Below are 14294 nucleotides of genomic sequence, written 5' to 3' on the forward strand. Positions count from 1 at the left end.
CTACTTACACAGCTACTTCTGAATTAAACATGCTCAGCTATTACCAAACAAAAAGACACTACTGTTACATTTCAGAGTTACAGATACAGATCTCTACTTGTACCACCACCCCACAAGGGAAAAGCATACAAGTCAGCCACACACATACACGGCACAATATGAGCTGCTTTGCTTCAAAGCTATTTTCAGCCAGAAATGATTGAGGTATTTCAGTGTTTGTTGTATTACAAGGTAGAAGATAGTTCAGAAAATACTGGTCTCTTTAGTAAGGCAGCTACCACCTTGTTCAATAGTTGTGTTTTGCTTAAACATAGAAGTCTCTCAGGGTACACAGAATGTCTGCTGGGTTTCTATTTAGTTTCTCTCTTGGCAGCATGAATAGTAGCCTAAAATGTGTAGTCTGCTAAAACACTGGTGGCCAGTTCTGAAGAAAAGTCCTGCACTGGATGCCTTGATCTGAACAACAATCATTCGGCTCCCTTTCAACCTACCTACATTTTGCGGTATCACCCTATGCTCCCAGGCCCGAATTCATGAAGCTGAGACACGAGCATGTGGCAAATGCTGAGAAATGTAATAGGCAGGAAACATTCTGTCATATGCAAATGTTCAAGGCTCAAAAAGGGTTTTTTTGAGAAACTCTGGTTTCTCTTCAGATCGCAAAAATCTTTCGCCTTTTTTTTTTTCCAAAAATGGAAGAGGAGTGGGAGACTAATTCAGAGGCAGGAGCTGCATTTGGGGCAACCACATTAAGGCAAATAAATCCAGGAAACAAAGACTTACAGTTTGGGCATACAATGTTAAAAATAGTTAAGGATGTACTGCTTAGAATAATGGAGAATATATATTTGTTTTAGATAGAGGAATCTAATAGAAGTAAGGGAAAGGGGACAAAGTGTTGGAAAGCTGTTGGAAGTCAACAAAAAGGGGGGGAAAGGGAGGGGGTTAGAGATGAAAAAATTGGGGAAAATTGAATGTAAATGTAAAAATAATGGATTCTAACCCAATAAAAAATTTTTCAAAAAAAAAAAAAAAGGCAAATAAATCCTAAAATTCTCTAGCCCATCAGGCCACAGAGCTTGGAATGCACAGCTATAACTATAGAACTGGGTAGTAGGGTGTGTGTGTTTAATTAAATGCAGTTACTAGTTTTTCTCCACTGTATATTAAACTGGTCTTCCAAATCTAGGGAAGGTGGCAGGAGCAGTGTAAATAAGAGTATGAAGCTGCTTCCACACAGTAAGGATTCTCCATATGGATTCTCCGTATTCCTTTTATGAAAATGCAAAAAGATGCACACCGGCAGGAGTTTTCTGCACACTTTCCTCTATTGGCCCCTTTTTCCTTTGTTGTGCCACTAGAGAGCTAAAAAGGGTAATTTCTATATCGTTAATTACCAACTTGTTTAAGAGCCCTCAAAAAGCCCTGCAGTGACACAGAAGGGAAAATGGCAACTGTGGCGGGCTGACAGCAGGATAATGGCGCAAATGTCAGCATGATCTTGGCAGTGAAGAAAATCTATACCTTTCCATCTAGAGGGTAACACACTTGGACTAGTGCTCTTTCCAAAAAGACTGGAGCAAAGTAGGTTTGGGAAAGAGCATGCTGAAGATGGGGTTATTCAGAGCATGATGCTGTCTAGATGCCTCAAGGGGTGGGGGGGAACTGCTCCAGCTTAGAATGTGAAAACAGATGAAAACTCCTTATGAAAGCAGCCTTAGGTGCCAAACAGCTTTAAGGAGCAACTGCTGCCCTGGACTTATAGTGCCTGCCTGTAAATAGAAATAAGAGGAAGAAAAATTGCACATTTCCAACCACCACCACAGCCCCTTGTCTAAAAATAGAAGCTGAGAAGGTTTTCTGGCAACCTGTCTACAAGTACAAGCAAAACTCTAATAAAACTGAAAGCATGACACAAAGCATCTTTTGATCATCATGCAAGAAAATTTTGTTTTTAGAGAACAAACTAGTAAACTCTTTAGAGAGAATATATAAAGGTACAATCTGCAAAAAATTTCTATTATTCATGACTCCCTGCATTTAGTGGTTATGAAATCCTGTGTCATGCAGATGTGGAAAAGCATCAGTCCCTATACAGGTCCAAGAAGAGAAGAGCTTAAAGCAACCTGGCTCAAGATTTCTTATTGAAGAGTAAGAACTCGCTATTCACTCCCTTTTGTGTTTAATTCAGTTCCTATGAGTGACTTCTGCTTGAGACCATCTGCACTGATTTTAGGATTGCCAATTCTTGAGATCGGAATTTCCTAGACATTTGGGAAGATGCAGAGATACCCAAAGCAGTCATTCTCTCTCCACTGTATGCCTCATGAACAATTTCTGGCTAGATTACAAGAGCTGGTTTCATCTCACCAGCAGTTAAATGCTATAGTCAAATTCACATGCAGGCCCACTCCATCAACATGCCAGCACTGGAAAGACAGCCGGAGTGACACATGACGTGAAGTCCTGCTCAAGCAGGTTATAAGAACAGCTTGGGACCTTAGCTGGCTTTAACCACATTTAAAATTACTGCTAACATAATGCCCGAAGGTAGAGCATAGAAATCTACATTCCGGAAAGGAAGAGGGTATGTGTTCATACAAATACTCCCAACCACTTACCTATGGTAAACAAGTTAAGAATGTTGCATTTTCTCCAATGTCATGGAACCCAACTATACCAAAGAATCTCTAAAGTGGTGACCTGATTTTAAAAGTAGTAATAGTAATTACTTAATGATTTTGTAAATCATTAATTTTGTTTAATTTACAATCAAGTTAAGGTTCATATCAATACAACAGTATTATTTCTATGACCAAAAATCGTTATTTTTCACATTCTCCAGATTTGCTGTTGAAGAAAGCAAGAAGATAATGCCTTTCCCTGTGTCTGGGGATCAGATAATACACAACCATGCAGGGACTCGACACAGTGCAGCTATCTCTGATCAGTAATGGCACCAACTATCCTTAAGCAATGCAGTGGTAACACTAAAAAGTTTACTGTGCTCCAGCAAACATTTAACTCATAGTTTTACATAAGACATTGCAAATTTAATCAGAACCTTTTCTACTTCCTGAAATATGCACTAATTTGGTTATTCAAGTTAATCTAGGCTTTATTGCCACAGTCCAATAGCAAGAATGTCCAGCAGAAAATTTCTTAACAAAAGTTGCATCAACAGGAACACTAACATTGGTTAACCGCATGAACTCTTCATAACAGTACAGCAAAAATAGTTTAAAGCTAAATGCCATGTTTATTTACATAGGTGCAAGACCTGTTAAAATTAATGAGTCTTTCGAGCAAATAGGAATAGGAATGAGTAGCACATCACACTAATGATTTATTAAATATGTCTATGGTTTCTTGAGCCACTCTGGAGTAGTTGTTAGAGTGACTGACTGGAATAAATCCTATCATCACTGTCTTCATGAGCTGAAAGGCACATATGCCTCTTTATTGCTCAGGAATGTAACTCCTACAGAGAAAATATTACTCATAGGAGTATACCTTTGAAAGAGGCACTTGTTGCAGACAAACCTGCATACCAGCATTAATACCTGTGTATTTTATATGACATTACACTCAGAGTAGCAGTCAATCCAACAGCTACTTTTTTGAAGTTATTTTCTGAACAGTGCAGGCCTCCAACCCAGAAGAGTTAAACATTTTTATTGTCAATGATTTCAATCTACTCAAGAGTATTAAATTATTTGATAAGATTGTAGTCAAGACATACAAGCACTTTTGGCTAGGAGAACACTGTTTCATGTACCATAGAAATAGCAACCACCACATGCTGTGTAGCTTAGCTACATATACATTTCTATCAGGTGCATGGGTTTATAAAATACAAGTTTAACAATGGGAATATTAAATCCAGCACCGTCTGAAGTAAAACAGTTGGTTTATCCTAACTCCTTCCCTCCCCCCCACCCTCAGCATCTCTTCTATGCAGTTTTCTCAAGCATTTCTTCAGTTGCTCATTCCACCAGTTACTTGCCTTGCCAGAATCCCAGCTGCAAAGCATGAAACAACTGTGCACCATGCAGCTGCTATATGGAATCACCTGGTAAAGGCAACAAAAATAGCATAACAAAATGGGTTTCTTGTTAGTGTTAAAGAACAGCAGTGTAAGGGTAAGAAGGGTGCCCACTCCTGACTCCCATGCCTGCTTTGTGTAGATAGCAGCTTAATTAGTCTATGCTTGATAGAACTGACCTTAAGCACAGCAATACACATTGACTCTAGAGACTAGCTACGCTGTCAATCAGTCTGTTCAGGATGAAGTTGCAGGTTCATAGCTGGGACCGAGGGGGGGGGAGGGGGGAGACACTATTAGATTCATGCTTCCAGGCTCAGGTCTCTTCCGTGGCACATGATGTCTCTACTATAATTTAATTGTTACGCAACTTTTCTTCAAGAACAGAGATCTTCTCACACTTATCCTTGATTTGATTAAATCCAGGCGATATTACTGTGGTTGCTCTACGTGGGTCTTCCTTTGAAGATGGTTGATAACTTTAGATAGGACAGAATATGGCAGCAAATTTTCTGACCTTAATAAACTAGAGACAGCGTATCCAGACAGCGAAACACATCTGGAAATGAACTGGCAACCAGCACCCTGAAAAATCTCAGATAGTTAAAAGCTCTAAATAGCCTCAGACCATATTATCTGAATGACTGCATACTCCCATATCAATCTAAACATCAGTTAAAGTCATCAAGATCCTATGCGCTCTTAGCTGCCAATGTTAGGTAGGCAATAACATGAGGCAATGCTTTATTGGTAATGATATCCCAACCATGGAAAACCCTCTTCACAGTGACCTGCTGAATTTTTAGCCTACCGGCATCAGATGAAAAGTTCATTATGTATCCCAGGCACCTTGAGAGAGAGGATATTTTAGTTGGTCTGTTTTATTTGCTGCTTTAGGTTTCCTTTTGATGTTTTATATTATACTCCGTCTCAAACAGCTCTTTAGAAAATGTGGCTTTTAATAATTTTAGAAAGCAGCTGACAGCAGGATATATTATCAATGTAACAATCAAAATTGCTTAACTTTCACATTATGAAAAGCCACTGAAGCAATTTCTTGTAAAGAGGTTTTTACCTTTATAACCAGAACAACAAGCAAAGCTCTGAAATTCAAGTGTAGTTAATTTCAGAACGTATAGACCACCAGTGGATTTTTGTTGATATTTTATTATAGAAAATTACAAAAGCTAAGCCAGTGCTGCATGAACTTTATTTTGGACTTTAAAAAGATACCAGCCTCCAAATTTCATAATGCAACCATTTAGCTGAGGAAGAAAACATTTCCATTAACAGACAGACCTATCTTATACATATTTCACACTGAAGTATATAGAACATTAAAAATGGTTAATTTAAATGAATTAACATGACAGATTTCACTTTTTCCCCACACTCACAAATCATGTTTTTTCTAGTCAAGCATGGCCTTATGTAGTTGAAAACAAAGCAACCAAAAAACACTTCCTATGTGTTAGCAGAGAGACCATCCATGGGAAAATGCTCAGTATTAACAGGCAATAAAAACAGGTCGCTTCTGAACTCATCTTAAACTAGCCCAACTTGTTTACAGACATTCCATTTTTGATTAATTTCTCCCAATTACTATGAAAACCGTAACTGCATTCTAAGCAGCTCCTGAACTCTGATGTCTTTTATAACTTCTGCAGATTTAACTTTAACCTCAATACTTACTTAGCTCTGGATTTTGCAACACCATTTTTGTTATCACAAAAGTTGGATGTTATTTACAAAATAAATGGAAAGCATTTATCATATTTTTATCCTGTCCTCCTTCTGAGGAACTCAGAGTGCATATGTGCTTCTCCCATCTTTCACTGCACCCTCAACAATTCTGAGAGGCAGGTTAGGCCAAAGGAGAGGAAGAGTGACAGGCCCAAAGTCAGTCAAGCAGCTTTATACCTGAGTCAGGGTTTAAATTAAGATCTTCCAAATCCTAGTCCAACATTCCTACTCTCATACCACACTAGCATCCCTCCTTCTGAAGATACAAGAAAAGCTGACACATATACATAATATTCTTATTTTTAGCCAATGATACCCAGAGCATGGCTCAAGAATAACCATTGTTAACTTTGTAACAGGAACTTCAAACTGCCTCAGAACAGAATTACTACATCATCAGCTCTGCATGGTCAGATCCTTACTTCAAGGATAATATAATTTGGAACAATTTACAGACATATTCCATTTAATGCCCTGAGTGTTTCCGTAAATGTGATCCTTGGTGTCCAAGCGCTTCACTCTCCTGACTGCATCCCCTTTTGATGTAAACTGCTAAACCAAATGCTTAGCAACCCTCATTGCAAGCCAAAGATGGCAATCCTTCCCCTTCAAAAGTGGGAGTTTTGCCACTACCTTCATTAGCAGCATGCCTGAACTCAAGTCATTTAAAATTGATGCACGAGACAGTCAAGAATCCTGCGAAGAACTTCCACAGGAGCTGTAGTACAGATGCACTTAATGTTCATCATATACTTAAAGCCTGCACTGATTTTCACTGGTCATTGTAGTCAGTCATTATTTGGGGTGGTCATCACCAATTCTGGCAAAAGATTTCAGAAAGGTCAGCCTCTCTTCACAGCAACAAGCTCTAAAGCAGCAAAATCATTTTCTCTTTACAAAAATTTTCAAAACCTATGAACCCACCCCTAAAAGAACCCTGGAGATTCAGCACCCATCTCTCCCAACCAGATCAAAATTAAGCCCCTTCTGCCAATACATGGCAAATTCAGGGTGGAAGTCTCATACTTTATGTTAAGACAACCAGAGTGCAGTCTATTAAGGGGACTGTGTGTTTTAGAACTCTATAGCCCTGTACAAGTCAGCAAGTGAAGATTTCCAAAAACATGTCAGGCATTCATCTACCAGACACATCACAACAACCGACCATCATTATAGACAGCCAGTTTGGTGTAGTGGTTAAGAGCACGGGACTCTAATCTGGAGAGCCAGGTTCGATTCCCCACTTCTCCACTTGAAGCCAGCTGGGTGACCTTGGGCTAGTCACGGTTCTCTGGAGCACTCTCAGCCCCATCCACCTCACAGGGTGTTTTGTTGTGGAGATAATGATAACATACTTTGTAAACCGCTCTGAGTGGGTGTTAAGTCATCCTGAAGGGCGGTATATAAATCTAATGTCATTATTATGTTATAGTAAATATGAAGGATCTCAGCCTGGTATCTGGAAGAAGGCACCTCAGAAGAGCAGTAATAGAAACAACTAACATTTTCATACATTACACTTCAATCTGGGTGGATTTTCATATTGAGTCATATTTGTAACCATCATTCCACCATTGTCTGGGCGGCATACGTGATCCCCCTGACCTTTGTCCTCATAACAAGCCTGTGAAACTGGGGAGGGTAAGAGTGCAAAAGGGCACATCAAGTATAAAGGCTGGATATTACACTGGACATGACCTTCTCAGTTGCGGCACCTAGCATGTGGGACACCATCTGTGGGGAAATTTCCAGCTGTCTCATCACAGTGGCATGAGATACATATATATGAGAAAATAACTCAAGTTAGCCCAATTTCATAATATCTCAGAAGCTAAGCAGGGTCAGTCTTAGGCCATTTCCACACACGTTGAATAATGCACTTTAGCAATCCTTTGGAAGTGGATTTTTTTTTGTTCCACACATTGAAAAGCAGTTCCAAATGTTAACTAAAGAGTATTGAAAGTGGATTATCCAACGTGCGTGGAAGCAGCCTTACTTAGTAATTGAATGGAAAACCACCAATGAAGACCAGAGTTGCTATGCTGAGGCGAACAAACCACCTCTGTTAGTCTCTTGCCTTGAAAAACCCACCCCACCCCGGGGGGTCACTATAGGTCAGCTATGACTTGACAGCATTTTCCACCACCATACATAAAAGGCCTGAGAGGAAGCGCTTGGAAGACAGCTCAGGCGCCAACTTTACTGCTGCGCCATTGTTGGGGCAAGGCACTGACAACGTTATTAAAGGGGCTTGCCACAGTTTGACACAAACCGCCTCGTCGACCAGGCGCTCCATTTTTTCCAAAAGCAACTACGGAAAAGAACACTCGCCCTTCCGGACCACACGCCTCGCCCCCCCCCCCTCTGCATTGTGACAGGCAGGCGGCACCGCCGCCCCGTTATCCCCCGAGGCCATCTAAGGCGGGGCTTGAAAAAGCAGCATTAACAAGTACGCCTCTTCAATAGCTAAGTTCACCCGCTACAGCCCCGGCGACAGTTCCCGCCTCCCGGATGCAACAAGCAGTAGGAAAGGGGCAGAGGAAGAAAAAACGAAGGGCTGGAGCCAGGAGAGCCCCGGCTGGAGCGAGTGGCGAAGGAAAACCAGCCCTCGATGCCGCCTAACTTGGGCTTCCCCGAAGCCGCCGTCCAGCATCGGCGAAGGGCCTCTCCGGAGGCTGAGCCAGCCCGGCCACATTTCCTTCTCTTGCAACTCCAGGGGGTTTGCTGCGCGTTGCGCCAGAAGCAGCGCGCGAAGGCGGCGCCGCGGCCCTCCGGAAAGGTCGGCTGGAGAGGCGCAAAGGGCCACACCCCTCCCCCTCGGCGCCACTTTTAAGGCGCTTTTCCGTCCGCAGCCCTCGCTGGAGTTCCAGACGCCGCCGTTTCTCTGAAGGCGCCGCGCCTGCCCTTCGCCGCGGCAAGTATGAGCGGAGCACGTCGCCACGTAAAACTCAATGCACACAAGTGCCGTTGCTGCGGCTGCAGCCATGCATTGGCTCAAGCAAGGCGAACCAGGGCGTGGCCAGAGGCGCGCCCCCCCCCCATCGGAGAAGGAGGGAAGCAGGCACCCCACGGTTTGAGCTGCGCGGCCAGAAGAGCCGCTCCTCACCTTGCTCGCTGTCGGGATCCATCTCTGCAGCCATCGCCTCCGAGGACCAGCTGCTCGACTCCTCCCTCAGAAGACACCGAGGGCCGCCTCCCACGCAACCTGCTCGCCACCTCCGCCCCCCTGCCGCGCCTGGCCTCGCTCAAGCGCACTCGCCCCGCCAGCGCCTGATATAGGGCGGGCTCCCGGCCACGTCAGCCAGGCCGCGGAGCCACCTGACCGCGGGCTAGCCCCGCCTGTCCCGAGAGCGGGAAGGTGCGCCCCAGGTATAAGGTGCGACTTGGGAAGCCCCCTCTAGCTTCGGTTATTGTTCTCCCGCGGGACGAGCTGAGACGCTGGAGTGAGCACGACGGGCGTGAGTTTGGACGCAGCCGTATTCTAGTGTTCGGATGCGCACCCCGGAACACGTGAATGTATAAAAAGGGGGTCTGCGAACATGTGCAGAGTGCATATGACTTACTCCCCTCCAGCCCTTAACTAAGTGTATGTTCAGGAAATGGAGAGAACTCCAGGAGCTGAGACAGTAACTGCTTCTGCAGTGTTTTTGCATGGTCTTTTAATAAGTACAGTGATACTGTTATATACAATAAACATGTTATCATTTTGGCCATTATAATTATACTTTTCAACTTACCTCGTGTCCCTTCAATAGGGCACTTTGTTCACAAGTCCCATTTTAGTGAGCATGGTTTCAAGTGCATTTTTATAGTAAACTTCAAGAATTGTGCTTTGTACTGTCAGTGCACATCTGCTTAGTAGTACTACTAAGCAAGACTTGGGTCCAGGAGCATCTTATTCTACTACAGAGCAACAAGGCTGCCTGCCTGAAAGTACTAAGCATAATACTACACACTGAGAAACACACATATGGACTTGGTATCTGTATTATGTGATGGGCAACACCACACATACAAAAAACCATAATAACAAAGCACAGGCCTAAACACACATCCTAGGGTTGCCAGTTTCTAGGCAGGAAAGAAAAAATCTCAACAGTCAAAAAGAGTAAATTGGAATTTTAAATTTTTAAACTTTTAAATATAATTTTAAATGCAAAGTGCTAAAGTGTCAACATACAATTTCGAATAAATATTACACATAAATATCTAATAGTTGTCCAGCAAATATCCAAAATATATAAAAATACAATCAAGAGTTCAACTGGTAAAGTTCTATCATATGAAGATAATACAAGTCCTCCAGAGATATACTATGTAGAGTAATTCTATTTGCTTGTTCTCTTACGGTTATAGTAGATGGCCAAACATAAGCCCAGCCATCAACTATAATAATTGGACTGTATTGTCCTTTGAAGAAAATTTCACACGAACACCAATGAACCTATAAGAGAACAAGCAAATAGAATTACACTACATAATACATCTCTGGAGGACTTTTATTATCTTCATATGATAGAACTTTACCAGTTGAACTCTTGACTGTATATTTTGGATTTATTGGATGACTATTGGATATTTATGTGTAATATTTAATTAGAAATTGTATGTTGACACTTTAGCACTTGGAATTTTAAAATTATATTTAAAAAGTTTTAAAATGTAAAATAACAATTTACTCTTTTTGACCTTTGAGGTTTTTTCTTTGATATTGGTTTGTTTCTGACTTGGAGGAGCCTTCTTGTTCATTCTTAATCTCTAGGTAGGGCTTGAAATTCTCCCAGGATTATAACTGTTCTCCAGACAACAGAGATAAATTCCTCTGGAGAAAATGGCTGCTTTGCGGTGTGGAGTCTATGGCATATCCCAATGAAGTTCTTTCCCTCCCCAAGTGCCACCCCAAATCTCTAAGCATTTCAGAGTTGGCAACACAAACACATCCATAGTCTCACGTGGACTTACTTCCAGTGAGTGTAACTCTCCCACCACCTGAAATGCAGCTTGCCTGGCTTTTCATTAGGCACCAGCAGTGATTGGGTATATGCTTTCCCAACAGAAGCCATTTGGATCCTCTCCACCACCTCTGTCTTCAACTGTTCCCAGAGCCCAGAGGTGTGGGAGTATTCCCACTTCCTTAAGGAGATTCCCTCCCTCCCCAACCCCCTAATTGAGGATTTGAGGACTCTGTTCTGTAAGCTGCCCCCATGTGATATATTTGCCACCCAGCTCCCCTGGGTCACTTGAAGTTTTTGTGAGTGTGTGAGTGAGAGAGAGAGGCTCTGACTCCCTTTCCCTCTCACCAGTCAAGCCCTTGGTATCCTGCATGGATGAGTGGCCAGATACCTATGGGAGCAATTAACAGCATTCAGCACACCATGGATCTTCAAAAGTAAAATGTGTTAATAACTACACATAAATTTATATAAACCAATTAGATAAATGCAAGTTAATCAGAGTAGATCTAGAGTTGTTGCAGAGTAGTAAAAAGAAACCCAAAAGGAGAAGAACCAGCTAACCTCAAATGACCCTTATTTTATCTCAACATGCTGAGAAATGGAAGGGAAGTAGACATTTCCAAAGGCAGCTTTCCCACCTTGGAAGAGACTTGAGGCTTTGTCTTCCCATTTGTCCTCCTTGGTGTACATTTTCAAGCTGTGCTGATGGTTTTCACCCTTTGCCTTCAGCATGGGGTATTTTTGCAAGCCCAGTTAGAACTCTCTGGATTTGGCTACACATTTTCCACCAAGATCCCAAGGACCAGTGATTCTCCCTGAGATAAAGAATTTTTATGGTGCCTGAAATGGGCATTAAAAACTATTCCTTGCCCCAACAACAGCCCTGACCAAAATACAATTTGGGTTCCTTGTCCTAGCCTATTCATTACCATAAAAGGTGTCTTCTTCCCCTTCTAAAGTAATGAGAATTCTCTAAATTGCCTCTCATCTCCTAAACAGGTTGTGTGTTTGTTTGAAAAGCATAACTCCTTTTATTATAAATCTTTCCTTCATGAATCTGTCTAGTTTCCTCCTAAAGCCATCTATGTTCCTTGCCATCCTTGCCTCTGGCAATGAATTCTTCGAATAAAGTTCTTTCAGTCTTGAATCTGTGGCTCATCAACTTCATTGAGTGCCCCTCAGTTCTAGAACTTTGGGAGAGTAAGAGAATGTTCTCTCTATCCACTTCCTCCACCCCATGCATAATTTTATATGCTCGATCATTTTGTTTGTTGGTTTCATTTACATTATTTATAGTCCACCTTTTTCACTGAGACTCAAGGTGGATTACACCGTGCCCCCCCCTTAGTTATCTTTTTTCGAATATGAAAAACCCCAGAGCCTTTCCTCACCCAAAGAGCCTTTCTGCACTCAAAGAACAGTTGTCAATGGCATCATGTCCAGTGGAGTGCCACGGGGCTCAGTTCTAGGCCCAGTGCTTTTCAATATTTTTATAAATGAACTGGATGTGTGTGTAAAGAGATCACTCAATAAATTTGCAGATGACACCAAACTAGAAGGAGTAGCAAACACCCTTGAAGACAGAGATAGAATTCAACGAGATCTGAACATGCTGGAAAAGTGGGCAGAATACGATGCAATTTAACATGGATATGTGCTAGGTTCTGCACGTGGGTAACAAAAATGCAAGGCATGTATACTAGATGGGGGATATACTTCTGCAAGCTGAGTGTGTGAACAAGATCTTGGGGTATGGATGGATGGGAATACTTGTTTAGGCTGTTCCTGCATTAGATAGGGGGTTTGACTAGATGGTCTGTAAGGCCCCTTTTTTCTATGATTCTGTGATTCTATGATCCATTGGAAAGAAGTTCCAATCTTAGTCATCTTGGTTGTCCTCTTCTGTACTTTTCCAACTCTGCAATATTGTTTTTGAGATGACAACCAGAACGGCACACAGTATTCCAAACGAAGCCGCATCATAGATTTATATGGGACATTACAATACTGCCTGTTTTATTTTTCATCCCTTTCCTAATAATGCTTAGAACAGAGTTTGCCTTTTTCACCAGCTGCACACTAAGCTGACATTTTCATTGAGCTATCCATTACAACCCCAAGATCTCTTTTCCTCTTCAGACCCCATCAGCATATCTTGGAGAGCTGCCTGCAAAGAGGCCAAGGGGACACAAGGACACTAATGAGTAATGTTCTGCTATACTAGCAACGAGTAAGTGAGCTCTAAAAGTCTGTGCATCATGATCTGGCAGCTCCCCTCTCTAACTGGGGGTTCCCACCTGGTGAGATGCACCTGTCAGTGGGCAGTAACCATGATGACCATAATCTCTTATTTTTTGTAAGAGTTACATTGGCATGGTGTCTGTTGCAAGGCAATAGGCAGCATATATTTGGTTAGCAGTAGCACAGTTGAGTAGTTGTGCTTTCTGTGTTTCTCACTTGCAAGAGTGTGGGGTTACACAGGCATGGCATCGCTCTGGCAGCATGGTGATACAGTACCAACATATCTGCAAGACACACACACGCACACAGTGTGTGCCCTAAATACATTTACACTTGAACGAGTCCTAGTTGGTACATCAATGCATGGAATAGGTTCAGTGGGAAAGGTAGATGTCATGGCTTGGGATAGCCCCACCGCCTTGCTTATCTGCATCCCCAGTCAGAGGAGTAAGGGATCCAATTGGTTGTTCATTGCTTTGGAGAACCATGGCAGCAAATTTGCCTAATATCCTAAACTTGGTGATGTTCGAAGTAGGGGAGAAGGTTGGGTGGTACTTGTATTTTCCCGCATAATATAAGGGATTTTTAGATCTATGCCAGGGGTATTGCTGGCACAATATTATGCATTGTTAAGGACATGACTGATCAGGGCTGGAGAGGCTTAGGATACTGACTAAGCCCTGCGCCACCCATGACACACCTTTGATGTACCCAATTCTATGCTGACACCAAAATTACACCAGCATGAGACCAGTAGCTTGACACTGGCCTTATCTTCAGATCTTCAAACCATGTCAACAAAAGTTTAGTTTGCCATCCTGAGCGCTAGGATTTAGGATTGTGCTATAATCCTCCCAAATCCTGTTCAGATATTTATATAGTGGGTCATTCTATTTTCAGATGAGGTCACCAATTGCTTTCAGATATCTCAAAACGATTGGTTACCTGGTACCTATCATCAATGGCTTTAGGACCAAGCTGAAGAAGCATAGACTGGGGGATATTAGGAGGTGTACTTTCTTCTAGCTCCTAAGTAATTATTTACAAAGATGAAAGTGTGGACTTTTTAACATCTTGTCAGTTCACCTTGTAATTCCGTGTGTGAATGAACTAAAGTGGACATAAAAAAGAAAAAGGCCTTATATCTCTTCTATACAAATTGTTAAACTCTCCGAGACGGTGCAAAAAATCTAGATATCAAACTCGTTGGCAGTCTGATTACAATACACCCATCTCTGACTTACAATGGTCCCAAATTTGGTCTTCCAGAATTTGCTCAACTAAAACTATTAACATAAGAACAATATTTA

The 14294-nt window shown here is 42.1% G+C and overlaps 1 protein-coding gene across 1 annotated transcript in view; it reads right to left on the reverse strand.

Moving 5' to 3' along the window:
- The window catches only part of TPD52 (tumor protein D52), a 164875-nt gene extending 155632 nt beyond the window's left edge, over window positions 1-9243 (reverse strand). Inside the window, exon 1 of the mRNA XM_054985222.1 lies at window positions 8895-9243. Coding sequence (XP_054841197.1) covers window positions 8895-8928 — 34 coding nt within the window. The 5' untranslated portion in view covers window positions 8929-9243. The remainder of the gene's footprint in view (window positions 1-8894) is intronic.
- Between the last annotated feature and the right edge of the window lie 5051 nt (window positions 9244-14294).

Source organism: Eublepharis macularius, chromosome 7 (assembly GCF_028583425.1).
Source record: "Eublepharis macularius isolate TG4126 chromosome 7, MPM_Emac_v1.0, whole genome shotgun sequence".
Lineage (NCBI taxonomy): Eukaryota > Metazoa > Chordata > Lepidosauria > Squamata > Eublepharidae > Eublepharis > Eublepharis macularius.